At 50.3% G+C, this 17,056-nt stretch overlaps 6 protein-coding genes across 7 annotated transcripts; 5 read left to right on the forward strand and 1 right to left on the reverse strand.

The window, feature by feature from the left end:
• The first annotated feature begins 31 nt into the window (after positions 1-31).
• On the forward strand, positions 32-1,387 carry FVEG_11523 (vesicle transport through interaction with t-SNAREs 1). The gene is made up of 3 exons (XM_018900813.1): positions 32-482; positions 550-965; positions 1,030-1,387. The coding sequence occupies exons 1-3, from the start codon at positions 303-305 to the stop codon at positions 1,115-1,117; spliced, it is 684 nt and encodes a 227-aa protein (XP_018759146.1). The 5' UTR covers positions 32-302; the 3' UTR covers positions 1,118-1,387.
• Positions 1,388-1,644: 257 nt separating this feature from the next.
• On the forward strand, positions 1,645-4,562 carry FVEG_11524 (hypothetical protein). Of its 2 annotated transcripts, XM_018900814.1 has the most exons (4): positions 1,645-1,888; positions 1,942-1,977; positions 2,032-2,272; positions 2,474-4,562. In XM_018900814.1, exons 1-4 carry the CDS (start codon positions 1,872-1,874, stop codon positions 3,842-3,844), a joined length of 1,665 nt encoding a protein of 554 aa, XP_018759147.1. In that variant the 5' UTR covers positions 1,645-1,871; the 3' UTR covers positions 3,845-4,562. The 2 variants fall into 2 exon arrangements, with proteins under 2 accessions (XP_018759147.1, XP_018759148.1); XM_018900815.1 differs by having other exon boundaries at positions 1,645-1,977.
• A 133-nt stretch (positions 4,563-4,695) lies between these two features.
• Positions 4,696-7,390, forward strand: FVEG_11525 (hypothetical protein). The gene has a single exon (XM_018900816.1). The coding sequence runs from the start codon at positions 4,906-4,908 to the stop codon at positions 7,006-7,008; it is 2,103 nt and encodes a 700-aa protein (XP_018759149.1). The 5' UTR covers positions 4,696-4,905; the 3' UTR covers positions 7,009-7,390.
• A 2,337-nt stretch (positions 7,391-9,727) lies between these two features.
• FVEG_11526 (hypothetical protein) lies at positions 9,728-14,231 on the forward strand. The gene is made up of 2 exons (XM_018900817.1): positions 9,728-11,420; positions 11,470-14,231. Exons 1-2 carry the CDS (start codon positions 10,728-10,730, stop codon positions 13,222-13,224), a joined length of 2,448 nt encoding a protein of 815 aa, XP_018759150.1. The 5' UTR covers positions 9,728-10,727; the 3' UTR covers positions 13,225-14,231.
• On the reverse strand, positions 13,796-14,425 carry FVEG_11527 (hypothetical protein; the record flags this gene model as incomplete). The annotated part of the gene is made up of 1 exon (XM_018900818.1): positions 13,796-14,425. One exon carries the CDS (start codon positions 14,423-14,425, stop codon positions 13,796-13,798), a length of 630 nt encoding a protein of 209 aa, XP_018759151.1.
• Positions 14,426-14,890: 465 nt separating this feature from the next.
• On the forward strand, positions 14,891-16,714 carry FVEG_11528 (sterol carrier protein 2). The gene is made up of 2 exons (XM_018900819.1): positions 14,891-15,633; positions 15,694-16,714. Exons 1-2 carry the CDS (start codon positions 15,140-15,142, stop codon positions 16,574-16,576), a joined length of 1,377 nt encoding a protein of 458 aa, XP_018759152.1. The 5' UTR covers positions 14,891-15,139; the 3' UTR covers positions 16,577-16,714.
• Positions 16,715-17,056: the final 342 nt, after the last annotated feature.

Genomic DNA, 17,056 nt, shown 5'->3' on the forward strand with positions numbered 1-17,056 from the left:
CGTGCACAGACCACCATATCACGTGTACCATGGCGTGCTGCGTTCATTGGTCACTTGGCCTCTCATACGCAAACGACCAGGCACTCAGCACTCGGCCTGCCGAACCTGGAACGCTGACGAGAACGTCAAACCATCTACCACTCACATCCAACATCACCCGAATATTGCGCGTTCGACACGAATTCAACTACACCCCCCAGCAAATACTATAATTCGGCGTCCGACTCCTATCACGATCGAAATTAGTCGCACTTGCAATCCCTTCCCCTCAATCTCCTGTCGTTCTCCAGCCTCCTTTCACGATGTCGAACCCTCTCGATACCGATGCTGGCTCTGAGCTCTTCACCTCATACGAGGCTGAATTCAAGCTCATCCAAGCAGACCTGAACCAAAAGCTGGACCAGATCCCTGAATTAGCCGGTGAGCCTCGAAAGGCCGCTATCAGCCAAGCCGAGCGGGCGCTGGAGGAACTTGATGAGCAGGTAGGTCTATCTGGTGTTCGATATCGCCACCAGTACTCAGGCTCATGCTAACTCTTTCGCCGTTAAGCTCAGCGCAATGCGCCTTGAAAAGCAAAACATTCCCACCAGCTCTCGCACCAAGGTCAATCAGCGCTTCCGAAACTACGAATCAGACACAGATGCCGCTCGTCGCAAGTTGACCACTCTCTCCTCCGACCGCTCAGCACTCTTCGGATCGCGATACACAGATGACCCCGCTGGCTCATCAGACATCCACATGGAGCAGCGACAGCAGCTACTCTCAGGGACCGACCGTCTTGATCGAAGCACACAGCGATTGAAAGCCAGCCAGGCCCTCGCCAACGAGACCGAAGCCATCGGCGCAGGCACCCTAGCAGACCTCAACAGGCAGCGAGAAACCATCGAGCATACTCGCGGTATAATGCTCGAGAGTGAGGGCTACGTGGACAGGAGCGTCAAGACACTCAGGGGCATGGCGCGTAGGTAAAGTGGCCCACACAGACGTCATGGCAAATTACGGAAGAGCTGACATTTTATGAAACTGCAGGATGGCTACAAATCGGATAATCACCATCTCTATCATCACTGTTTTGGTCATTCTTATTATTGCGGTCATCTTCAGCAAGTTCCGATGAGGAATGGGCTTTTGGTTATCGGAGTTTAGGCAGTCGTTTTCTTGACCCGGCTTACAATGGATGCGCTATGCTGTTATTAATGATGGGCCTTACGCGTACTTTCATTTGATGAAGGAGTTTTTAGCATGCTTAGTGATTTGTAGATGTAGACCGTCTTGTCTTACTATAACTATTTTTTTGGAATCACAATGATTAGAGTGTAATTTGGAAATATCAAGTCCTCAAAATACAAGGTCTCTGTATCCACTCTCATGATGAGTGTCACTTGTCATTTCTTTGGTAAAATTCTACTGATTCCCCATGCGATTGTAGAACACCATGATTCATCATCAAAGGTAGCTTAATCACTCACTTTGTATATGCTGCTGCATCAGTGAGCACCCACAGCTTTGACTATATATAACTTCTTGTTTGAGGTGTTTGAGCTTGAGCCTCGAGCTGCGTAACCAAACAATCGCCGAGAAGCAGCCGAGGTTAATCCGGACCTAACTATTAGCAGGGCTTTGCTCTCCAGCCTCTTTTCATTCCTCATCTCTCACAAAACTCTACTACCTCCACACAACCAACCTCCCCCTCCCTCCTTCATTATCACGCCTCTCTTTCTCTCTCTCTCCCCTCGCTCACGACCAAACAATCTCCTTCTCTCTCCCACCCACCGACTCGTGCATCTTCTTGCTACTGTATTTGTATTTCGAGCGTTTTTCTCTCCCCCACAAAGCTCACCACGTGCTGAACGTGGCTTTTCACATCGGCGATGTCTGAATTTCTCGGGTATGCTGGACGTGGTCATTGAAGCCTGCCTACGCCCGCTTACGCAGCCATAGGTCTCGCATTTCCCTCATCTCCAAAAGCGATATTCGGTATGTGACTTGCTCAATCACCTCAATTGATTGACGTCGCTGACTTTGCGACAGCTATGTTGGCACTCTACATGAAATCAACTCGGACGAGTCGACAGTATCACTTGAAAATGTGAGGTCATTCGGTACCGAAGGTCGTAAAGGCCGACCTGAAGAAGAGATTGCCTCCTCCGACCAAGTCTACGAGTACATTGTATTCCGAGGCAGCGACGTGAAGGATCTACGAATTGAGGACCATCCCAACATCAAGGAGAACAAGCCTCCAGCTGTGCCCGATGATCCAGCCATCGTTGGCGTAAGTTTATTTTCTTTCCCTCTGAACCCCCCTTCTCCTGCTCCCATATGATGAAATATTTCGGATGTAAAACATTGTCATTGTCGGAAAGCGCAAAAAATAATGTCGAGATTTCCGTTGCCTTCCTTCTGATTGGGATTTCACACTCTGTTGTCATTTTTGCTACTGTGGTTCAAGACACATAAGCTAACAAGCTGCAAGACTCGAGCTCGCCCTGGAGCCCAAGGGCCTAACCAAAATGCTCCACCAGGAGGACCGGCTGCTTTCGGCCCAGGCCAAGGACCCTACCCACCCAACAACTTCTACGGAGGCCCACCACCAGGAAATTGGGGTCGTGGTGCTCCAGGACCTGGCCCAGGCCCTAACTTTGGGAACATGCCGTATCCTCCTCCTCCTGGCTGGTTCCCTCCTGGTCAGGGATTTCCGGGCGGTTCAGGTGGACCCAACGGCCCCGGAGGTCCTGGAGGTCCCGCACCTTGGCAGAATGAGTATCATGTTCCATTCGCTGGTCCTGGTGCTCCTGGACCTAACGCACCCGTTGAAGTTGCCGCGAACCAACGAGCCACGTCAGGCTCTGGTCCCTCACAAGATGCGAAGCCAGCTCCTATTGGACCTGGCGCCGATCGAGCCAAGCAAGCCACTCCCAGCGGACAGGCAGCACCTCCCACGGAACCCAAATCGCTGGCTCAAGGCGTGCGACAACCCTCTCATGCCCCTACACCACCTGTCGAGTCGAAACCCTCGGTTGAGGAAGTCAAGCAGACTGCTGCGAGTCTAGCAGCCAACGGCCAAGCAAGACCTGAGGACATCAGCAAGGCTACTCCTACTGGACCAAGGAATCACCGGGTCAACCCTGTTATTCCTTTGACAGGTTCTGCTGCCAAGCCCTTCTCTCTACCGGGCGCAGGAGGTGATGCTGCCAGCAAGGCTCCAGCAGCCACTGCACCACCAAATGTTCAGGATGCCACCAACGCTGCTAGGGCTGCGGTCGCTGTTGCTATGGCCCAACTGGGCAACAACAGTGGCAACGCGATGGACAACTTGACGAACAAAGTCAACGAGATGAGGGTCAGCGCTGTCCGAGGGGGGGCAGCTAACAGAGGACGAGGCCGTGGTGGACGTCCTGCTGCCGCCAAGGTCGCGGTTCCCGACTCGGACTTCGACTTTGCCCAGTCTAATGCCAAATTCAACAAGCAAGATGTTGTTAAGGAGGCTGTTGCCGGATCTCCTCTGGAGACACCCGAAAACCCTGCTGTCACCGAGCAGCCCGAGATCTCAACTACGACTGACGATGCTGCTGTTGCCTACAACAAGTCGAGATCGTTCTTTGACAACATCTCCAGCGAATCCAGAGAGCGAACCGAAAACGGAGGCCAGAAGCCCGGTGGTCGCGAATGGAGGGGCGAGGAGCAGCGCAAGAACATGGAGACCTTTGGTCAGGGCAGTGTTGATGGTGCTTATCGCAACTACCGTGGCCGAGGCCGTGGTCGTGGTCGGGGCGGTCGTGGCTATGGCCGCGGTGGACGAGGTGGAAACCGTCCTCAGTATCAAAACACGCCTGCTCAGCAATAATCGGTCGCGACGTCACCGGCCAGTATAATACGAATTGAGCTATGTCAGCCATGTCGAAGGCACTACGAGGCTCGGCGGTGCGCCACTACGTCGAATATGACTACGAGCCGATACAGGTTTCATAATTGCTCGTAACATGTATCACAAATTTCCTACTTTTGGGACGATTGCATTTCTGCTGTTTTACACAAGCGAAACACGGTTCCCTACCGTTCTTGGGGTTTGAACGGGTTTAGGGCATGGAGGGTTGGCTCTCTATAAGAACGAGGCCTGGAGTTAGGATTGAATTGGAAGCGGGCGGAATTGGAGGCCCTTTCGCATAGCAGGCTACAAAAGGAACTTGTTTTGCCCTTTTTGAATTGCAGACTTAAAAAACACAAAGGACGGCCTGGCACGGCCTGGCGCTGGTGGCTATGAAGACGGAAGCCTAGTTAATGAGGCGACGAAAGCTCATGATGATGCAAATAAAACTAGGAAATGGAGCTTGATACACATCAGAAGTACACACAACTCAGAGAGGAATGAGGCACCTGACATGAATACAACCAATGATTCAAGCTCAAACAAAGTTGATGCACTTCTCTTGTGATGAATGCCGTGGCTACTTGCTCAAACTTTTCCATGAGCATGATACTATTTCGTGAATGTATTGAGAGTTAAAAGCGGTATTTGCTCCTAACTCGACAACGTCGAATAATTACTTTGGACTCTCCTTGACTTCATTGACCAAGTACGTTGTTTGGTTGGTAGCATCGATGTTATGCGTGAACTGTAAGAGCTTAAATTTTTTGCCCATAGCCCCGCACACGTCATAATGCTCTCGTGTCTCTTCGGCCTGACTGATTGAAAGTCTATCAACGCCTCAAGTTCTGAGGCGTGACATCTCCTGACAAAACTAAACCTAACCAACAGCTGTACAAATATCGCCTCTGATCCCTGTTCAATCCTCTTCATTGTTTCTTCTTCAAATATCTCAATCGTCACTGTCACGGCTCACATTCATTCGCTCACCCTACACCAGACTCAAAAAAACACTTGTGACACCCACATCTTCACTCACAATGTCGACTCGACAACTTCGCAAGCTGCAGAAGCAGCGAGAGCTAGAGGAAATTCAAATCCTGACAGAAAAGAGCTCAGGTGAGAGCGATAAAGAGAACGAGCCTGTCGCACCAAGGCCTCGCGTGAGCCTCTTCGCAGCTTTGGGTGGTGACGATGACGACGAACCACAAGATGAGGATGAGGATGAGCAGCAACAACCTGAGGAGGATGTGACCGAAATCCGGCAACCATCAACTACAGGGAAGAGTAAGAAAAAGAAGAATAAAAAGAAGAAGTCCAAGGCCAAGGCTGCAGCTCCCGAGGAGGATGAGGATGAGATCGACAAGGCCATGAGAGAACTCAACATCAAGGCATCAACTCCTGCAAACACATCTATCTCAGACAACACAGCAGCTCAGACCCGGCGAATCAACAAGCTTCTCTCTATCAACCCATATCACCTCAAGGCCAACAATGAAATGCGCAGCCTCTTTGGTCGAGACGTCATCGAGTCCGCCGCAGCAGAGGAAGCACAAGAACGCAATAGTCGCCCCATGCAGCGAGAAATCGACCTCGAAACTTACCTGCGAGGGCCTCCTGGAGCCCCGAAGCTTCCAGAGGTTTCTCTGCGTCGAAATGTGTTCATCCAAGGACGCGAGCACTGGCCAAAACAAAGTGCTGGTGGCTTGACCATGAAGGAGGTGGCAAAAGCTGAAGATGAGTCATTCACGGAGTATGCTTACGCGCACTCTCAAAGTTACGACGCTCTGCAAGCTTTCTTCTTCACATGCGTGGAGATCGGAGACCCTCAGCGAATGATCATTCTCCTCAAGGAAGCCCCCTATCATGTCTCGACACTCCTACAGGTCAGCTCTATTGCTAAGCAAGACCAGAACCAGGCTCTCGCAGCTGAACTCTGTGAACGGGCTCTCTTCACTTTTGGTCGTGTGACCACAAACGCCTTCCGTCAGAACATTGAGCAAGGCAAAGCACGTCTTGACTTCCGTCGTCCAGAAAACAGGCAGTTCTGGTTGGCTGGATATCACTACCTCAAAAGTCTCGTGCGAAAGGGCACCAATCGCACTGCCTTGGAGTGGGCTAAGCTCATGTACTCTTTGGATCCAAGTGGCGATCCTTATGCCATGAGACACTTCATTCATTGGCTGGCTATTCGTGCCCATAAGCCTCAGTGGTTGATCGATTTTATAGAGGAGTTGGAGAAGACGACAGATAACCGAGACTCGGTCTACCTTCGACAGACATTGGTATTGGCTCACTTGCAACTGGGCAATACTGCTCGTGCAACTGAAGAGCTCGAGAAGGGCATGCGACGTGTCCCCTGGCTGTACTGTGGATTGTTCCAGGAGTTGAACCTTGACACACCTCCATCTATCTGGGGCATAAACGCCGATTCAAACTCGCGTTCGTTCTGGGTCAAGCTCTACATCCACCAAGCCAAGGATATCTGGAACAACGCACAAGCTATCCCTCTCCTTGAAAAGACAGCCAAGAGTCTCGAAAAGGTTGATACAAGTGTGCTTCCCAGCACTGACTCACCTCCTGATCAAGGCGTCACAAGGCTTGTATGTCTTGAGGGCCAGACATCACTTATGGGTCTGGCGCCACGAGAGTACTTAGAAATTCAACCGAACTACGAATTCGACCCTCTACCACCCCCTGAGGAGGAAAATATCTTCTCAAGCGAAGGCACAAGGATGCCTTTTGCTGACCGACAACGAGATCAGCGAAGTGCAGTCGAAACACGCTTGAACAACATGTTTGAGCGCCTTGCGGCAAACGGCCAGGGTGGTGCACCTGGCGGTGATGAAGATGATGAAGAGGACGCTCACCTTGCGGCCGTGCAGGCACTAGACGATGAAGAACTGATGAGGGATCTTGAAGAGCACGAACGTGGAGCAGATGCTCAAGGATTTGTCCAACGAATGATGCACGTCCTTGGCATAATAGCCGGGCCGAATGCTGGTGGCCACGATATGCCAGATGAGGCTGATGAGGCTGATGACGATCAGGAGCATGAGCACGAGCCTGATCAGGATGAGGATCAGGATCAGGAGAGAGGACCCAACAGTGGTCTTCCAGGGGCTTGGCCCGGGAGTCAGTGAGGCTGACTATTCGCTGGCTAATCATGGAACATGGGGTTCATGACGACGGTGCAGAAGTAGAGGACCCATCAAAAGTTGCTAGACGCTCTTGGCTGAGCAATCTCTTATTCCCTTGGGAAGAAAGAACACAAACCAGTTTTGTTTATTGGGCTTAAGGAGTGTTCAATAGTCTCTGACTTGTACCATTATGCATTAGACAAATTGCAAATTGCATTAAACTGTTTCGTTATATCAATTGGGCAAATTTCAGCGCCATCCAACTTGCTAGAGCGGTACCGGAGATGAAGTCTTCTAGAAAGGGCGGCAGAAGTTAATGAACCCTGACAAGCTGTAGCCAATTAAATTGTAGAAACGTGGTATAATAAACATGCACTTTAACAAGGGTTGGTGTAAAATTTCAAGTGATTGTTTGGACTTCGAGAGGCATAGCAAGACTTATGCTGTGTTGGCGATTTGTATAAGCTTTCACTAATCTGCCAGCTTCCTATCTCACTCATAAGAAAAGTCGGTATTGATTCCAAGGTCGTGCAAGGATTCCGGAGTGTCTGTCTCTTTCGGCCGTAGCGTGCCTTTTCAGCCCTGTCTAGTGCATGGCAGTCATGCTGGACTACTCCGTAATAAAGACAGCAGTTCGCAGAGGCGGCTAGGGACTTGTTGAGCGAGCACTCCATTCCAGCTATGCTGCATTGAGAGATTGCAGTTATGACAATAAATCGTGGCATTTTGGTCCACGAGAGACCTGGATGTGAATCGACATTGATTGGCGTTGCTGACCCAAAGTGCCAACATGGATCAACCAGGAGTGCGCAGCTGATGGACAATTAACAAATAATAGCAATAGAAGGTGCCCATGTCCTGCCCTGGGCCGTATTAGCGTTTGTCGAGAACGATCCAAGTAACGAATAATGACAATGGGAATTTCCCTCGGAGCCGAGAAACCCGACACCTAAATCAGAAGCACGGAGCACACCGTCGGCCGACTGGAGTTAATTGTCGTAGCAGTTCAGGCGCATGCGGCGCATGTAAAGTTCATGGCTGATGATTCGGAGCACATGATACACCAGGCATGGTCCAAGTCAGACTGCGGTTCGCGACTCGACTCGGTCTGGGACTTTGGACTCCAGACTCTGGGGACGTCAACCAGGGTGAAACGTGGTGGAGAATGGCTCTAGCCTCAAAGGAGCCAATTGGGCCATTTTGCCCGAGCTTGTTAATGCCAATGAGAAGCCAAAGACAACTATGGTAGCTGGCGGAGAGCAAGCAGATGGGCTGTTGTTCCATGCAGGCGCTTGTTTCTAGTCAACCAGCTCGATTCAGACTTTTTCGAGAGGGAAAGGCCGAGCATAATTTATCGCAAACCAAATCCTTGCCATTGCGTTCTTTTTCTGTCATTTGAGACTCGCAATAATTGAGGGTTAGATAATGACGCTTGTGCTAAACATATCTCACGACCCCACAATAAAGGTAAAAGTGAGACTGAGATGAGATGTCTTTGTGTAAGTCGATGGCCCGGGGATTGAATGGAAATGCTTGCGAAAAGCACGGGTTTGCGTGTGTGGAGGAGACTGGGGATTCGATGGAGCACATGAGTCGGCCGAAAGGATTATTTTTGAATCCGTGGTGAACCCGCTAATGGGCGATGGGCCAAGCAAAACCGCGCTGTGCCTGTGCTGTAAGTCAAGTGTCACGATCGGCACAGTTACATATGCAGATCTCCATTCAAGACCCTCCGCTGGAATCGTCGAATTCCCCTTCTTTGTGCGTTTTCTCGGCTTTCGTCGGATTGGTAATCTCTCGATAATCTTTGATGGATGTTCCTGGTTTGGCACGAGCCATGTGGCCAAGCATTTTCTATGTTGAGGACTCCAGGCGGTGACATTTGATAGTGGCGCCGAAAAGGGACGGACAGCGAAACGGCCGGTCGAGGCTGTCGATCACAGCAGAAGGAGGTGTTGATGATGCTTACATTTGAATAAGGATTCGTATTATTGATAGCGAATATGGAATTCTGGATCAATTTCAAGGTATCACGTGCGATTCATGTATCCTCTTGGGGAGCACAGCAGCGATCGAGACCACCTGCTTTCAAGGTCTAATGGTCTAGGCCCAGAGATCGGCTCCGAGATGAAAGAGGAGGACACCACTACAGCTGCTGGTGCCTTCCCCAACAACCATCCAATCTTAATGCTGGGCGCTGGGAAGGCAATTGCGGCCTTTTCGTACCTGCCTTCTGTGGCAGAGTCCGTCTAATATCAGAATCCAGTCTGATAAAAGAGAAGGAGCCTTTTCTCCACTGTCACGACCTACCTAGAGGGAGTGGATACTGCACACGGAGAACGCTTATTTCACCATCTTATCATAAACAAACTCGAGTGATCGTTTGAGAATAACCGCCTCATCACATTTCTGTTATTTCTGGGGTCCAATCGTGTTATTGACCATACAATGCATTCCTATCTTGCTCAACTTGACACACGATAGTCAATTTCTCGCCAAGAGACCACAGGCGATCTACAATACCGAGAACCGGACCCGTTCTGACGTTCTAGCCAGGTTCTGGTCCCTATAACTTAACGCCTATCGAAGACAAGGTACTCCGTACGGTGTCTTGGGTCCGTTGTGTCTCCATCGGCCGATCAAACCGGCCCCCCGCCAAGTTAAAATATTCCAGCTCCAGACGGCAACTCCAGCGCCTCCGGGCATTTAAGCAGTCCCGGAACGAACGACTCAGTCATTGACTAAAGTCAACATTAAGGAGTTTGGCGATCACTGTGCCATGTGCTAGATCCCACCATCAAGGAGTCAACAATCAAGCATCCTTGTACCTCGCACAATGCGCTTCCAGACCAATCACATCTCAGGGCCATCACGTATCTAACAAAACGAAAATATCCCTCCAGTACGACTCTACGGAGGTCCAGCCCAACTCCAACCCAGCCCAACGCAACGGGTTCACTACCCTAGCTCTCATCTGCAGCCAGGTAGCCAGGCCCGCAGGTGCGCTGCTGGATCGCCCGACTCGCGCGTGCGCGTGTCTGGGGTGGCTGAATCAGACGGAACAGCCAGAAAAAAAAGAGAGGCAACGGACTGGACCACTGCCACTGAGCTCTAGGCTAGCTCCGCGGCGTCAACTGCGTCCCGTTCGAACAAGGTAAAGCTCAACGACCCCGGCCTGGCAAGTTCAAACCGCCCCGTCCCATCCCATCTGCATCCAAAAGTCTACACTACCACCAACCTTACGTCTACCGGTGTGGTCCTGGCTGTCCCCCGTGCCCTGTGCCTTGTGCCCCGTTTCCTATCCGAAGCTGCGTGCCTGGTGGTGCCTCTAGGCTCTAACTTGCCTATCCGTCTCGGCTTCGCCTTAGACAACTCTGCTCTTGGCTTTACTTCCTCCATAAGTCTGCTCGAGTTCCTTCTATTTCGTTATCCGCCATGTCAGTTGCGAGCCCAGTGCGCCAGCGACCTACCATTGTCTACCTTTCCCAGCCGAGGCTGTCATCGGCATCGTGAATACCACCGCATCCCACTTATTGCTCAGTCTCGAGATTGGTCCACGCACTTTCACAGGACCCTCGCTCGGTGACCGTTTGTTCGACCTCGCGTACTTGCGCCTCTCTGATTCGCATACGGCTTCCACCGACCACTTTTCCACCATATCGCTCGTTCCCTTGTAGCTTCGGGCTTTATCCTTATCGTATAGTCCTCCGGCAGTCAGTCGCATGGCCGCAGGCATGCCCGAGATGACCACAGCGCATTCAACTACCCACGATGGTGGCAGCGCCCCGGCTGCAGCTTCGCAGTCTATTCTAAGCTCAACAGCTTACGATGCACCGCTGTCGCAGCAACAAACGCCACCACACCATCTACACCAGCAAACGCCATCGCAAGGTCTGGCGCTCACTCAGCAACAGCAGCAGCAACAACGAAGTGTCAAGAGACCCAGGCCAGTCAAGTCATGCACCGAATGTCGGAAGCGCAAACTACGATGCGACCGGCTTTGTCCCTGTTCTCAATGCCAGAAATCGAACCGAACCTGCAAATATGCTATGGATCATGACTCCGCAAACCTCTCTGAAGGCTCAGATACCGAAATGCCAGAACCAGCTCGACCAGCGAAGCGCAATTGCAACCCCAGCATATTCAACTCAGGCACTCCTCTTCCTAGCAACGATTCAACATACGGACCTATCCGCAACGGGGATAACGGGGCTGCGCCTTCACTCGAAGAGTTGTCAATGCGCATGGAAAGGCTCGAAAGACAACTCATGGCCAGAAGTCCCGTTGTTTCGGAAGGCAGTGGCGGCAGGCTAATTGCTGCGTCTTCTGAGACCATCCGAGGATTGACAGTCAAGCAAGGAGCGTTGCGAACAAGATATCACGGTCAAAATAGTCCCCGTGTCTTGCTTAACTTGGTAATTGTCCTGATATCACCTTGAAGTACATATTTGCTAAACTTGATAGTTTGACGAAGCCAAGGAGTTCATGGCAAACAATTCGAATAACAATGGCGTCCGAGATGTTCTGCTAAACTTCAAGCGATTTCACAAAGCGCTCATTGACGAGTACCGGAAATCTTTATCTCCGATCACTGTCTTTGTGGACTCGATGATGCCCGTTCAGAAGCGGATGACTGATATTCTACCTAAAAAGGCAGTATGTGACAGGCTTGTCGCCTCATATGTCGACACATCGGAGACCATCTATCGTATCGTCCATTTACCCATGTTCATGGAGCAGTACAATCTTTTCTGGGAAGGGAAAATACAGTCCGAGTATTTCTTGCCACAGCTACTTTCACTTTGCTCCCTCGCATCCCGATTCGAAACCAAATCAAAAGGGCTTGGTAACGAGCGATCTGACGGCGTTCATATCCCAACAGCATGCGCTCTTGTGCGAACATGGCTGGATAGTCTGAGAGGGAAACAGCTGGTTGAGTTCGAGGTACTTCAAGTCGAGGTCTTGCTCTTACATGCACAACGAATGATCACCCCGCGGATCCAGGACTCTTGGACATCTCTGGGCTCAATCGTACGCATGGCCATGACAATGGGTCTTCACCGCGATCCCTCTGAATTTGAACCTCGAATCCCCATATACTTTGGCGAAATGCGGCGGCGATTATGGTTTACGATTCTCGATATGGACCTCCATATCTCACTCGCAAGTAATCTTCCTTGTTTGGTACGGGAAGGAGACTTTACTTGTCGGCCGCCCCGCAACCTGGATGACGTCGAGCTTTTCCCAGATATGAAAGAGCTCCCGCAGTCGAAACCCATAGACGTGGTTACCGACAACCAGATGCAAGTTTATGCAGCCATGACTCTGGGTGTGCGGATGAAAGTAGCACACATGTTGAATCGCATCGATACAATTAGAGACTATCAAGAGATCCTGGAGGTGGGAGCTAAGCTGGAGCGATTCCTTGATGATATCAACTACATTTTCCCTAGGCAGGGCATTCTAAGTGATGCACAGAAGAGCAAGCAATGGAGGTCGAGGGTCATCCTGGATATGCATGTGCGACGGCCATTACTTGCACTTTATCGACCTTTTGCTATAGGAGCATCTGACGCGCCAGGTCAAATATCTCGAGCATATCTGAGATCCTCGATGGTGATCATGAAATACCTAGACGAGCTAGACCCTATGCTAGCGCACTTCCAAGATATTGCCGAGATGTATCACCAGGTATTAAAGAAGGATATTATCCAGGCGGCTTTGAGTGTGTGCTTCTACATACGTTCTGCAGTTCGGCCAGCTTCTGACAGCACCGGACTAGGCTCACAAGCTCTGCGCATGTCTCCTGACTCGTCAGACGACTTCCCGACCTACAACCCAGAGAACCTTGTGCTCTGGTCGCCATCGCGACTGATCAACACTGTGGAGAAGACGTTGGACCTTTTGGTTCGCAACATCAGTGGTCGGGACACCAAGGACGTGGTCTGTCTTGCTGTTGTTCTGGAATGCGTGTCCAGACCGGAAGTTAAGACAGACGAGATTACACAAAACCTCCGCATTGTATTGGAACGTTGCCTAAGGGCAACCAACATGAACCTCGATGGTGTTCCCATGGGCTCAACTGGAGTTCCTGTCGATGGCTTCCAAGGGGATGCATACCGGCATCATGTGCCATTCATGTATCAACGAAATTCTATTGGAGTCCCGGCAGCTCTGAACGACTTTGACAACTGGATGCTATGGGAAGGGTGGGAATAATCGGATCAAGAGCATATATGCGTATCTGAGTTTGAAGAAAGATTTGAGTCTCGAGTTCTCTGTTCTTACTACTCCCTTTTACCTTTTACCTTTTACTTGAGTTTTCTTTTGTCTTGAGCGGCTGGAAGGTATTGATTTGAGTGTTTGTGTGGATATGTGAGTTGCAGAGATGATGGCAAACTGGACTTGAAAAGAACAATATACAGGGTCTGGGAAGTTCAGCGGGCGTTGGTAAGGATTCCCCTGCGGGGACGATTGTATTAAGATGCGTTTATACTGTTGGCCATACGTGGCCCTGCGAGGCGCATTAGGCATAGATGGTTGAAGCGTGAGCTTTCGCATGCTTTGCGCCTGTACAGACCAAGGGAAAGGAAGAGGTATGTTTGGGACATAACAGAGGCCTAATGAGTCAATTAATTGTCAAGTTATTGATAGAATGGATTTTGGACAATATATCACATGGAATCGATGAACATGGGAGCGGATTGAGCTGCTGATGAGGATCAATACCAAAACTATCCCGGCAAGCGACTCGATCGCCAAATACATCTTCGAATCATTGCGATTTCTGTCATGTCAACTTAACATCACCTACTCCAGGTTGTTCTCTTCCATGTTCTTCCATTGGACTTGTTCTCCATGCTTTATCTTGCGGGAAATGGGCCATCCTCGCTTTCTTTTTCTTGACAGTAGCCAACCAAGCAGCCACACGACCTTGTTCAGGCGAGGTCCGGATGGTGGCAGGGAGTTGACCAGCTAGACGAGGACACTGGGCGAGATCAAAAGGCAAGCCGCTTTCTCGCACTATTCTGTCGACCCTCTTGTAACCGTCTGCCTCCAGCTGCATGGCGTTACTTTGGATGAACACAAGACGAAGAGGCATTGCTACAGTTTCCTTTTCTTCGTTTGCTTTAGCAGTCTGTATGGCTTTTAGAGCCCTGACCAGATTGTGAGTGACTGCTTCGAGAACATGGGTGTTGTAGAAAGCGAGTATGACTGCTTCAGGGGGCTTTGGTGTCTGTAAAGCCATTTCGAGGTCGTGTTGGGAAGCGGGTAGGCCATTGACCAGAGTGACGCTTGCATGATGGGGAACCTGTGAAGTCTGGGGAGTAAGGAAAGAGATGGTAAAGTTTCGAGATAGAGCAGATTGGATAATGCGAGCGCTGTTGTGGTTTGAAGAGCATAGGAGGAGGATATGCATCGTGAGTTTGGTGTAAGTGAGTGAGGTGAGGGGAGGCTTCGGAGGATGTCCAAGAATGACAAGACAGACGGAAGATAAGCCTCAAAGCAACAACAAATCAAGATCTAGAATATGAATTGAATGCCTAGAATGACTTGCTTTTATAGTTCGTCATCTCGATCGTGAGTTGGTCTGTTGCTGAGTCTACTCGGCCGATTGAACACGGCGCCGACTTGCTCGGCCGGGAGCGGACCCCGACCTTGAATAAGTGTCCCGACTCCTGACAGTAACTGTAAGTAACTTGGTCTCGCATACCAAACCCATTCCAATTGAATAAGCAGTCGTAGTCAGTGAATTCGTTGCCGACCCAAAGAGGAAATGTTGAAGCAGCAAACGAGCCTCGGCATCTCGGTTGGTTTTTAGGCGCCCCCGCACTCGCTGATGATTCAACTTTTAGAGGCTAGAGACAGTGAATGTAACGAGAGCATCGATTCCATTTGATGCGAGTTTGGGCTTGGACCGAGTTGTTTACCGAATTGGGATCAAAGCCGGGGTAGATTCCGTCGATCCTGGGGCTGTTGACTGACTACCTTAACTAATGGGCAGTGATATCATGTTTTATACATAAACCAACACTAACACTCCCTTTTGTCTGACATCTAAACTCATCTTTCTCGGTTTTTATTCATAGCAAGCAATACTCTACCTTATTTAAACACAATACAGCCAGCCACAATGCCTGACAAGAAAAAGTCACCCGCCTACGTCCTCGGCGTGGGCATGACCAAGTTCATCAAACCCCGTGGCAAAGTCGACTACACCGAGCTCGGTTTCGAAGCCGGTATCAAAGCTCTTCTTGATGCCCAGATCAACTACGATGATGTTGACCAAGGCGTTGCATGCTACTGCTACGGCGACAGCACATGCGGCCAGCGCGTCTTCTACCAGTTCGGCATGACCCAAATTCCTGTCTACAACGTCAACAACAACTGCTCAACAGGCAGCACTGGCCTCAACATGGCCAGAACCCTTGTTCAGCACGGTGCTGCTGACTGTGTCATGGTCGTGGGCTTCGAGAAGATGGCCGCGGGCAGTCTGCAGAGCAACTTTAAGGATAGAGAGAACCCTACTGGGACGACGATCAAGATGATGGCTGAGACTAGGGGCGTCACTAATGCTCCTGGGGCTGCTCAGATGTTTGGTAATGCCGGAAGAGAGTACATGGAGAAGTGAGTACCTCTTATATATAGCACAAGTAGGATGTCCTTGTACTAACTTAACTGATCTAGATACGGAGCAACGGCTGAGGACTTTGCAGAGATTGCACGCATCAACCATGCCCACTCCCCCAAGAACCCCTACTCTCAGTTCCAACAAGTCTACACCAAGGAGCAAGTCCTCCAATCTCCCATGATTCACGAGCCCCTCACCAAACTCCAATGCTGCCCAACTTCAGACGGCGGCGCAGCAGCCATCATTGTATCTGAAGCCTTCCTCAACGCTCGTCCTCACCTGCGAGAACAGGCTGTCGAGATCGCAGGCCAGCATCTCGCAACTGATGCACCAAGTCTCTTCTCCCAAAGCTCCATTGACCTGATGGGCTATGAGATGTCTCAGCGTGCTATGAAGGAGGCTACTCAACAAGCTGGTATTTCACCTCGTGATTGTCAGGTCGTTGAGTTACATGATTGTTTCAGTGCAAACGAGATGATCACCATTGACGCTCTTGGTCTCTGTGACAAGGGTAAAGCACACGAGCTCGTTCGCTCAGGAGATATCACCTACGGAGGAAAATACGTCATCAACCCTTCGGGCGGTCTAATCTCCAAGGGTCATCCCCTCGGCGCAACAGGCATTGCGCAATGCGCTGAGTTGGTCTGGCATCTTCGAGGCTGGGCCAACAACCGTGCTGTGCCCAACACACGGTACTGTCTTCAGCACAATCTCGGTCTTGGAGGCGCAGCAGTGGTTACTGTTTACAAGAGAGCAGACGGGGGGGTTGCTCAGGCTGTGAACTCGACCATGGTTGGTAACAGGAACAAGTTGGGATATAACCCTGCTGTTGAGGCCAAGGGGTTCACCCAGGAGCAGGTTGATTTGGTGAGGAGCAAGAAGAACAGGAGTGAGTGGGCGTTGCAGGACGTTGAGAAGAAGGTTGAGGCGAGGTTTTAAGAAGAGTATGTGACGTTCTTGGATGGATTGGCCAAGCAGTTAATGTGGTCGAATACATACATGTCATGAATATATTTACTGCTGTGTCACACATTCATTCACTTGAGCAGCAGACATAGCACGAAAACTACATACACCTTTTATCTATTGTAACAAGTTCTTGTTGATTGCAAATCGGACTGTCCAATCAAGAGATTCCATTTTGTTGATATTGCATATTTTGAATGTTGCATCCATGTTTACTCAAAACCGCCACTTTACATCGATAATTGGCACAGCGATCACTTCATCCCTTTTCCCCTGCCCCCTCCCTCTCCCACTTTCACTTTGGAAGAATTCATGACAACTTCTCCCCAACAAACAAAAATATAAAGATTATTGAGAAACAGAGCGCATTCATTTGACATGGCTCGATTTGACGGCCTACCCCCAGAATTGCGCGCAGCAATATGGGAATATACCCTCCCCGAGGATGAGAAC

This window comes from Fusarium verticillioides, chromosome 7, assembly GCF_000149555.1.
Source record: "Fusarium verticillioides 7600 chromosome 7, whole genome shotgun sequence".
NCBI lineage: Eukaryota > Fungi > Ascomycota > Sordariomycetes > Hypocreales > Nectriaceae > Fusarium > Fusarium verticillioides.